The 11,733-nt window shown below is 38.8% G+C and overlaps 1 protein-coding gene across 1 annotated transcript; it reads right to left on the minus strand.

The window, feature by feature from the left end:
* Positions 1–1,377: 1,377 nt before the first annotated feature.
* On the minus strand, positions 1,378–11,139 carry cir1 (corepressor interacting with RBPJ, CIR1). Its single transcript, XM_047369625.1, has 10 exons — positions 10,950–11,139; positions 10,189–10,283; positions 9,981–10,054; positions 9,824–9,837; positions 9,404–9,456; positions 9,266–9,314; positions 7,896–8,016; positions 7,140–7,246; positions 2,761–2,846; positions 1,378–2,476 (listed from the first exon to the last, which is right to left on the minus strand). Exons 1-10 carry the CDS (start codon positions 11,019–11,021, stop codon positions 1,789–1,791), a joined length of 1,359 nt encoding a protein of 452 aa, XP_047225581.1. The 5' UTR covers positions 11,022–11,139; the 3' UTR covers positions 1,378–1,788.
* Positions 11,140–11,733: the final 594 nt, after the last annotated feature.

The following is an 11,733-nucleotide window of genomic DNA, read 5'->3' on the forward strand; positions in this document are numbered from 1 at the left end:
TTAGCAAACCTTAACAAAAAAAAAAAACTCTATACTTCGATGGTTTCCCCTATGGAATAAATTAATGTTTAATGCCCCGGAAAAGACATTTCATGCCCAAATGAAAATCTTGTTAAATGGTATTAATTATGACTTGGAGCACATCGCAGCCCCATGTGTCTTGTATTTGCGATTAGGGGATTCGTGTCTTATCAAATATCTAATTAATCTCCGAGACATCTATTGTTCACTTTCACTTTATCGAGGGGCTCCGCTGACAAAAGTCCCCGAATCTTTATTCTAATTGTCCAAATTAACTGCTTTCATTTGCATAGCAAACGACAATACAGATAATTATGGGTATATCTTCTGTCTTTTTGCAGGAAAACATGGATGTAAAGGGAATAGAGTTTTTTTTTTTCTTAAACTGGAAGGGGAAAAGAGGGCAAAAAGTCAAATGCAAATGTTGAATTTTAAATGCTTTCTGCGCGCCGCAGTCAAATGGTCCCTGCGTGTTATTTGAATATCAGTAGCCCCGCACTGAAAAGGTTCAAGGATGCTCCCTGACTTCTTTGTGCTTACCCAGTGCAGCGTCCGACTGCCAAAGAAAAAGGGGAAAAGAGAGAAAGAGACGGGAAATAATTACAGCATGAATTCAGGACTGGGAATACATCATGGAAGAGCATCTCACCCAGACAAGCCTCCATTTTTACCCCCCTATAAGTAGGATGTTAAATTGAGCAGAAGGTAATGGGGAGGGAAATTATTTTCATTTCCTTTTGTGCAACTGCGTTTTTTTAAAGGAAGCGGCCAGATTGTAAAACTATGACATTAGGCATTCAATTTGTTCTTAACAAAAATAAATAATAAAACACAAGAGGTGGGGGAAATAGAAAAATTGTAAAATTTTGACGACTGAAGTGACGGGCTTAATAAAATATCCAAATTTTAAAATAGTCAAAATATCTTTAGTTTAATGGCTCTAATAATTTAACATGATATTAAAAATACAGTAAAAGAACGCCATGTCTATATAAAATACCTGTATAATCTCAAGAAAATATATAAACAAGCGTTATTACCTCTATTGTTTTATGTAATTTATATATGAAATTTTATTTTAGCTTTCAGAGCGAGAATTATCCAGGAAAAATCATTGTTCCTTTTGAATAAAAAAACAAACAAAGCATCAAATGGAGGCATTTCACGCGTATGCAGCAGCTAAAACCTTCCCGATTATTTTAAAAAACAAACAAATCGAAAAACCTCGAAGTATATGACGTTGTTTTGATATCTATTATTACCAAATTATTTCATTTACATTACTCTTAATTTTATTCTATAATACATTAACTTTGTACAAAATACGAGCACAGAATAAGAAAAAGGTACTCCAAATTTTAAATGTATTGTTTTTATTTGAAAGGAATTAATAGGCTTCTAATTATGACACATGGTTAGAGGGGAATAAAAGAAAAACGAGCACAGAAAGAATAATTCAAAGAAAGTTGTTTTTCCTGTGGACTCCTTATAACAAACCAAAAATCCAACACTTTTCAACGAACAAAATAGTTTCGTGGTAAATAATTTATACCTTTTTATTAAAAGCACAGAGCGCATGTTGACATTTCCTGTTCACTGCTTCCCCCTAGTGGACAGAAACGAGATCAACGCGTAGTTTGAGCACAATAATCGTCAAACGGGGGATCCTACAGGATGTTCAAAACTTTACAGTCATGTACAACAAAGAAAACAAAATACATCACAAATTTTCTGCTTTAAAAATTGGGAGAGCTTTTATAATAAAAATTAATGTTTTCTTTTTATTCTGTCCCTACTCCTGCTCCTAGTTCTTCCCCGAACCTCTCTGTCTTCTCTCTTCTCTCTGCTTCTGCTCCTCCTATCAGCTGTTCTGCCTTTGTTTCCATCTGTGCTTCTCCTGCTCCTCTCGCCGTCTCCACTGTGACGTTTGTCTTTATCCCGGTCCTCCCTGCCTCTCTCACGGCTTCTGCTTCTGTCCAATCTAACCGCAGAGCTGCTGACTTCCTGCCTGTGCCTGCTGTTATGCCTCCTTCTCTCTTGACCTCCCTCCAGCCTGATCTTGTTTTCGGGGGTGCGGTACCGGCTCCCGCTCCTTCCCTTGTCTGTCCTTCTTTGTCTATAATCTCCAGAGTCCTCTTTAGCCCTCTTCTGTCCAGTGTGGGGGCTCGATGACCTGCTTCTGTGAGAGGAGGCCTGTTTCTGACTCTTCACTCTTTGCTCGTTCTGTGAGCTGTTATCCCGACGGGATTCTTCTTTCTCGTTCTTCTTCCTCTTTTGGCCCTTGGACTTGCCCTGACTGTCTGAATCTGAGTCACTATTGCTGCTGCTGCTTTTGGAGGAGTCACACGAGCTATCACTGCTCTCTGGCTTTTTCTTGTGCTTTCTTTTGCTTTTCTTCTTCTGTTTTTTGCTCTTCTTCTTCTTGGACTTCTTTTTTTCCAACCGGTCAAGTTTTCTGTAAAATGGGGAAATTAAAGGAAAAAGAATTCAATGAAATCTTTTAGACAAGATAGCAGAAAAAGGTGCTTACAATAGATGAAAAACAGCAAAGTCAAAATCTCCAAAACAATTTCCAAAAAAATCAAATCGCTATTATACGAGCTTATTATTGATTTGGGGTTTTTTTGGTGATGGAAAAAAGTGATTCATCAATATAAGGGTTTCTGATACACTTCTCACATATCTTTAAAATAAAGGGTTCAGCGAAAAATCAAAAAGGAATTGTTTTCATGCTGTTACCTCAGAAGTTTCTGCTTCTGCTTGGTCGTTAATGATTTCAGAAATTCCACCTCAGGATCATCTTCCTCATCGCTGGCAACATATTCCTGATCAAGTACAAACATTTACATTCTTACTGCAGTCAGAACATCAGTTTGCAGATGCATATGATATAAATATATATAGCTTTCTGTAGAGATCTAATCAACCTACAAACCTTTGAAAGAGACACTTGCTTTTCTGATATTTGAGCAGATTCAAGCATCATCAGCCCTTGTACATTTTGTTACAACCACAAACTAATGCATCTTGCAGATATTTTGGCTGATAGACCGACACACATTTAGTGCATAATTGTGAGGTGGAAGGAAAATGTGCATTCCGCTTTTGGGATATGTTTCTACCAGTTGTGGGTATATGTACAGTACAGAGCAAAAGTTTGGACACACCTTCTCATTCAAAGAGTTTTCTTTATTTTCATGACTATGAATATTGTAGCTTCACACTGAAGGCATCAAAACTATGAATTAACACATGTGGAATTATGTACTGAACAATAATGTGAAACAACTGAAAATATGTCTTATATTCTAGGTTCTTCAAAGTAGCTACTTTTTGCTTTGATTACTGCTCCGCACACTCTTGGCATTCTGATGATGAGCTTCAAGAGGTCGTCATCTGAAACGGTTTTCACTTCACAGGTGTGTCCTGTCAGGTTTAATAAGTGGGATTTCAAGCCTTATAAATGGGGTTGGGACCATCAGTTGTGTTGTGCAGAAGGTGGATACAGTACACAGCAGATAGTCCTACTGAATAGACTGTTAGAATTTGTATTATTGCAAGAAAAAAGCAGCTAAGTAAAGAAAAACAAGTGGCCATCCTTACTTTAAGAAATGAAGGTCAGTCAGTCCGAACAATTGGGAAAACTTTGAAAGTGTACCCAAGTGCAGTCGCAAAAACCATCAAGCGCTACAAAGAAACTGGCTCACATGAGGACCGCCCCAGGAAAGGAAGACCAAGAGTCACCTCTGCTGCGGACGATACGTTCATCCGAGTCACCAGCCTCAGAAATCGCAGGTTAACAGCAGCTCAGATTAGAGAAAAGGTCAATGCCACACAGAGTTCTAGCAGCAGACACATCTCTAGAACAACTGTTAAGAGGAGACTGTGTGAATCAGGCCTTCATGGTAAAATAGCTGCTAGGAAACCACTGCTGAGGACAGGCAACAAGCAGAAGAGACTTGTTTGGGCTAAATAACACAAGGAATGGACATTAGACCAGTGGAAATCTGTGCTTTGGTCTGATGAGTCCAAGTTTGAGATCTTTGGTTCCAACCACCGTGTCTTTGTGCGGCGCAGAAGAGGTGAACGAATGGACTCTACATGCCTGGTTCCCACCGTGAAGCATGGAGGAGGAGGTGTGATGGTGTGGTGGTGCTTTGCTGGTGACACTGTTGGGAATTTATTCAAAATTGAAGGCATACTGAACCAGCATGGCTACCACAGCATCTTGCAGCGGCATGTTATTCCATCCAGTTTGCGTTTAGTTGGACCATCATTTATTTTTCAACAGGACAATGACCCCAAACACACCTCCAGGCTGTGTAAGGGCTATTTGACTAAGAAGGACAGTGATGGGTTGCTGCGCCAGATGACCTGGCCTCCACAGTCACCGGACCTGAACCCAATCGAGATGGTTTGGGGTGAGCTGGACTGCAGAGTGAAGGCAAAAGGGCCAACAAGTGCTAAGCATCTCTGGGAACTCCTTCGAGACTGTTGGAAAACCATTTCAGGTGACTACCTCTTGAAGCTCATCAACAGAATGCCAAGAGTGTGTGGAGCAGTAATCAAAGCAAAAGGTGGCTACTTTGAAGAACCTAGAATATAAGACATATTTTCAGTTGTTTCACACTTTTTTGTTCAGTATATAATTCCACGTGTGTTCATTCATAGTTTTGATGCCTTCAGTGTGAAGCTACAATATTCATAGTCATGAAAATAAAGAAAACTCTTTGAATGAGAAGGTATGTCCAAACTTTGATCTCTACTGTAAATATGCACAACTGGTAGATATACAGGTCCTTCTCAAAATATTAGCATATTGTGATAAAGTTCATTATTTTCTATAATGTCATGATGAAAATTTAACATTCATATATTTTAGATTCATTGCACACTAACTGAAATATTTCAGGTCTTTTATTGTCTTAATACGGATGATTTTGGCATACAGCTCATGAAAACCCAAAATTACCTATCTCACAAAATTAGCATATCATTAAAAGGGTCTCTAAACGAGCTATGAACCTAATCATCTGAATCAACGAGTTAACTCTAAACACCTGCAAAAGATTCCTGAGGCCTTTAAAACTCCCAGCCTGGTTCATCAATCAAAACCCCAATCATGGGTAAGACTGCCGACCTGACTGCTGTCCAGAAGGCCACTATTGACACCCTCAAGCAAGAGGGTAAGACACAGAAATAAATTTCTGAACGAATAGGCTGTTCCCAGAGTGCTGTATCAAGGTACCTCAGTGGGAAGGAAAAAGTGTGGCAGAAAACGCTGCACAACGAGAAGAGGTGACCGGACCCTGAGAAAGATTGTGGAGAAGGGCCGATTCCAGACCTTGGGGGACCTGCGGAAGCAGTGGACTGAGTCTGGAGTAGAAACATCCAGAGCCACCGTGCACAGGCGTGTGCAGGAAATGGGCTACAGGTGCCGCATTCCCCAGGTCAAGCCACTTTTGAACCAGAAACAGCGGCAGAAGCGCCTGACCTGGGCTACAGAGAAGCAGCACTGGACTGTTGCTCAGTGGTCCAAAGCACTTTTTTCGGATGAAAGCAAATTCTGCATGTCATTCGGAAATCAAGGTGCCAGAGTCTGGAGGAAGACTGGGGAGAAGGAAATGCCAAAATGCCAGAAGTCCAGTGTCAAGTACCCACAGTCAGTGATGGTCCGGGGTGCCGTGTCAGCTGCTGGTGTTGGTCCACTGTGTTTTATCAAGGGCAGGGTCAATGCAGCTAGCTATCAGGAGATTTTGGAGCACTTCATGCTTCCATCTGCTGGAAAGCTTTATGGAGATGAAGATTTCATTTTTCAGCACGACCTGGCACCTGCTCACAGTGCCAAAACCACTGGTAAATGGTTTACTGACCATGGTATCACTGTGCTCAATTGGCCTGCCAACTCTCCTGACCTGAACCCCATAGAGAATCTGTGGGATATTGTGAAGAGAACATTGAGAGACTCAAGACCCAACACTCTGGATGAGCTAAAGGCCGCTATCGAAGCATCCTGGGCCTCCATAAGACCTCAGCAGTGCCACAGGCTGATTGCCTCCATGCCACGCCGCATTGAAGCAGTCATTTCATTCCTGACCAAGTATTGAGTGCATAACTGTACATGATTATTTGAAGGTTGACGTTTTTTGGTCGGATGAAATATGCTAATTTTGTGAGATAGGAATTTTGGGTTTTCATGAGCTGTATGCCAAAATCATCCGTATTAAGACAATAAAAAACCTGAAATATTTCAGTTAGTGTGCAATGAATCTAAAATATATGAATGTTAAATTTTCATCATGACATTATGGAAAATAATTAACTTTATCACAATATGCTAATATTTTGAGAAGGACCTGTAGAGACTGTTCCCTACATAGCATGCGGCAAAGCACAAACATAAATACTTATGGTTTTATTTTAATAGTGGACGTTTGCAGGCCACTAAGAGGTGTCCCATTACCAGATTCTCCCAGCTGAGCTGTGGACCGCAGCAGCTCCTCCAGTGTTACCATCGACCAATTTGTTGCTTCTTGGATAAATGCTCTCCTCACTTGGCATGTCAGTTTAAGCTGACAACCGCAGTCTTTACAGTTTCAGATGATGACTCACCAGCACGCTGTACGCTTTCAATTTCTCAACAACCTTCTCCCTGACCAGTCTGCTGTCGTTCTTGGTCTTCATGATGCTGTTTGTTCACCTACCTTCTCCTCTGAGGCCTTCACAGAACAGCTGGATTAATACTGAGGTTAAATCCCACATAGCAGGACTCTGTTAGCAAATTAGATGACTCCTGAATAAAGGGGGATGAATATATAATGCAGGGCACAATATTTTTGTTTTTTAACTGTAAGAACCATTTAAAAACCATCTTTTCTTTCCAATCCACAACTCTGCACTACTTTGTGTTGCTCTCTTACATAAAATCCCACTAAAATATATTGAGGTTTGTTGTTGTAATGCGACATAATGGGAAAAGATTCATGGGGTATAAATATGCCTGCGGGGCACTAAACGTATGTGAAAATTTCAGTCTATTTTCATGGTGTACTACTGTATAAATGTGTGTTTTTGTGTATTGTCCTGTGAACACCAAGATGGCAGAGCGAGACAATTACCTGTGAAGGATCACAAACAGTAGAACTCCTATCAAGGACACATTTTTTCAGGGCAAAGCCACTGTTTCGCATCTCGGCCATTAACTCAGAGGGGTGCATCGACGGGCCTGTTGGCACAAATCACAGCCTCAGAGTCCCATTGATGTGGGAACGCATATAGTCCGCTATCTCCACAGTGGGAATTTCAAAGGCTGCTTTGTTAACCGAATGGGACATCGAATCAGCTCGCTCCACTTCCGGCTGAGCAAATCACACAATATCATCCTCCGCCAAAGCAGCGGTTAGGGGAATCAGAATACACAATAATTACATTTTTCTCTCCCGGCACAGGAGGGGGACCATTACAGCACTCCACCATCAACCCCACTGACTGGACTCTCTGAGGGTAAACATTATTACTTTACAACTCAACTCGCTGATTGCAGAACTCAGAATCAGCTCAATGCAGGGAAGCTGGAGCTGAAGCTGAGTAGGAAAAAGTGCAGCAAGAAGCCAGACAGAAAAAAGCTCCTTCAGCAGGAAGAAAAAAAAGCTTCTCATTCTTCCCAACACAAGCCAGTTAAACCCATAAATCATAAGAGATCATGTTTCATTAGTCATAACTCATCTGTATGGCAACATAAACCTTAACCTACCGACCTTTACTTGCATGTTGTCATCTTTTACGTCTAAATAAAGCTTGTGCTGACATTTTAGAAGCATGCTTTATAAAACAAAAAACAATATTTGAGGAGGACATTTAAAACTATTATATACCTGCTGCGTCGTCTGTGGCCACTGAACTGGCATTGATCCCTGACAGTCCAAACAGCGGACACTCTCTGTCTGTGTTCACATGGCCCCATTTGTGACATTTGATGCATCTCACGTTGCGCACCTTGAGAAACAACACAATCCAAGTTAGTTTATTTACATAGCAACAAAAGTCACCTCAAGGCACTTCATATTACAAACAGTTACATTTTATACCCGATTAATTCCAGTATGGTCTAATGTTTTTGTCCGATTCGACTTTTACAGACTTTTTCTGGCCAATTACGATTTTCTTCTGAGGTCTGACCTGCTGATTTCCTTTTTGACCAATTCAGATACGTTTTTAGGACTATAATATGTTAAAGAGGAAAGAAATGTGCTGCAGGTTTTCCAACAAAGGTGGTACTTTTCAATCCATTATCTTCAGCTCTTTCTTAGATTTAGTTCAAAGTGATGCTCTAGTCAGTCAGCAGGTTTTTGATTTCAGTAGAAATTAGATAAAAGGGGTCTTTTTGCCTGCCAGTGAATTTGTAGCCCCTTTATGGTCTGTTGGATTCAAAACTGCTACCTTTACTGAGTAAAATGAGGCACATTCTTTTCCTTTTACAGTCAAAGTTTATTACATTTAGTTGCCGAATTAGAACAAACTTTCTATAAATGGGTTTGCATATGTTCTGGCACAAATCATGTGTTTGAATGTGTCTATGCTCCTTAAAGATGGAATTTAGGATTTGGCTTTTCAAGTGTGTGCAATGACACAAATAACCATGGGTACGTGAGGTAGGTTGTATATATTGAAGGAGTAATTAATAGCTAAAATACAGTAGTAACTGATGTCATGAGCAATGTAACTCTCAGAAGTATAGTTCCTAAAAACGACAGAAACACGACTGAGTTGTATAATTACGTAGAACCTCTGTAACATGAACAGTGTGACCCGAGTAGAAGCTCTCTGTGAACCACACAGTCTGAAGTGTAAACTTCTCCTATCACTGTAAACAGAGCAGGACTTCCACTTTTTTGTGCACACGTGTTTGGCCCACTTCTATCAGGTTAGCACTGAATTTAACGAACTAGGCTTTAGCCTAAAGTTAGGAGGATCCTACTAACAAATACAAGAGGACTGTATCACACTCACTTTGGACCTGTCATTTGCCCCCATTATCCTTTTATCAGACTCTGCTTTTGCCTTTTTTCTTGATTTTTAGTTTTGATTTGAGCTCTGGGGTTTTTTTCCCTACATGTTTGTAACCTTTTCTTTAAAAAAAGATTTTATTAAATACAATTGTTCAAGACATCTGGCAGCAATGAAGTGATACCACTCCTGTACGTCTGTGGAGCGAATCTGCTTCAAAATAACAATAATCTCTTACCTGGATACCAAATGGCTGATCTCTAATATTCATGTCATCCTTCGCATACCTACGAGGCAAAAATAGAACAAGGTGAGAACGACGGATAGAAACGCTGACTTACAACTTAAATGTCAAATGTTAGAAACCATCACTTACTTCTCTCGAGGAGCCACCTTCTGCCATTCAAATTTGCACTCTTCCTCTCCTTCCTGAGAAGCAAACTCTTTCAGTGTTAATTATTCCTCAACGGTTACTTCCACTCACATGATTTTACAACTTAATCAACAAAGAATATTGTAATTTGGAAGACATATTAGAATTTTCTTGCAATGCACAATTTATAAAAATGCAAAGACAATTATTAGTCTATCAGAGTTTGGATAAAGGAATTTTAGCACATGACTTGTTCTAAACTGCTGCTCGTCAAAAATGCGACACCAGGTTTACTTATTTGGAAGTACTAAATAGTAACATTAACAGTGATCAGAAGAATATTAAATTTTTTTTGAGAGACAGAAAAAAAGTTGAAACCTTAGTTTTAACTTTAAACCTTAAGACACTTTACTTCTTATTTACCTCTTTCTTCTCCTCTTCAGGTCAGAGGCAAGTAATGGAGAGTTAAAGAAAGAAGAGCACACATTAAACACTTAAAGTCTTTACCTTAACAGTCAAATAACCCTGAAAAGTAGTGATAATATTTTTGAAGAGCTGCCCTAAGCAAGAAATAATTTACCTTTGGATGCTCCAGGTGGAGCTTCGTACATAAAATTGAGTCCATTTTTAACACGATCATCTCCCATCAACACCCTACGGGTTTAAAAAAAAAAAAAAAAAAAAAGAGCTACAATGCACTGCTTTTTTAAACATTTATGATCAAGGTGTAAAACATATGAGGTTAGAGGAGGCCTTAAAAGAGACTTCTTTCAAAGTCCAAGACTAACCTGTTGTTGTAAGTATCCTGTTCTTTTAAATATGCCTGCATAAGATCTTCCTGCTTCTTCTTGTCGAAAGTTAGTTTCTGTTCAGCCATCCATACCTACAAGATCAAAAGACAGGGATATTTAGAGCAGATTTCCTTCCTACTTCCCTATACTTATGTTAGGAAACTCAAAAACATAAACTACTCCTCCCACACCTACACAGTGCTCAAAGTATTGCTGATGCACTCGTACTATTAGCTGTGTCATCGATCAGGTTTTATCACAGTAAAAAAAGATCAACAAAAATAGGAACTAACAATATTAGCAGGTCAATAGCGTCAAGTAATAAAAGCAAAGTCTGAATTTGGAGTGTCAAAAAAAATATATACAAACTTACAACTGAAGGAATTATCCCTAAATAAGTAACATAGGTAATTAGTTACTGTTAGTAACATGAAGTATTTCCAAAATTCACAATATCATTTTTGGGATTGAATACTTTTTCTCTTCAATAGAGCAAACTGCTGTTATAAAACAAATCACTGTCAAATTGTGACGAAAAAGCTAGAAGGAACCGAAATGAAACGTTAACCTGTTATTTTATTTCTTAAACCAAGGCCACAATAAGTACACCTCAGTAGACATGGTGTATTTATTGACATTTTTTGGTATTAGTTAAGTGGTAGCTTTCGCTTTTGCTCGCAAGTAAGCCGTCTACAGCTAACAGCTAACTAGCTAGTTACCCTCAATCATGCTAACGCTTACGGGAAACTAGCTCTTACCTTTTTAATATTCGACTTAGAGGCAGGATGAAAATCCTTTTTACACATAAAATTAGCAAATGACTTCCCCATGGCTGTTGTTAACCACTGTAAGAAGACAGGAAACTGTTGCGTTGCTTTAAGCTAAAAGAGCCACTAGTAGTTTAGCTTCCCTTCGCTTGTAAACAAAACCGTGAAAACGAAGTTGGTTTCACGTTGATATACGACCGTCTCATGTAAATCTCGTCATCAAGCGCATGCCCACTACAACAAATTAAATTTCATTAGTGTTTTTATTCTGTTTTCTGTTTATTATATTGCATTTTAAAATATTTATTCATATGAAGTTCGCCTTCCTACTTTATGTACCACTTATATTTTATTAATGACAATGATCCAGTGATGATTAATGAATTTATTCTGTAATATCTATCTATCTATCTATCTATCTATCTATCTATCTATCTATCTATCTATCTATCTATCTATCTATCTATCTATCTATCTATCTATCTATCTATCTATCTATCTATCTATCTATCTATCTATCTATCTATCTATCTATCTATCTATCTATCTATCTATCTATCTATCTATCTATCTATCTATCTATCTATCTATCTATCTATCTATCTATCTATCTATCTATCTATCTATCTATCTATCTATCTATCTATCTATCTATCTATCTATCTATCTATCTATCTATCTATCTATCTATCTATCTATCTATCTATCTATCTATCTATCTATCTATCTATCCATCCAAAGGTCACTGTTCTTCTTCAACAGTGCCAAAAGATTT

The sequence above is a fragment of the Girardinichthys multiradiatus genome, chromosome 7, assembly GCF_021462225.1.
Source record: "Girardinichthys multiradiatus isolate DD_20200921_A chromosome 7, DD_fGirMul_XY1, whole genome shotgun sequence".
Classification (NCBI taxonomy): Eukaryota; Metazoa; Chordata; class Actinopteri; order Cyprinodontiformes; family Goodeidae; genus Girardinichthys; species Girardinichthys multiradiatus.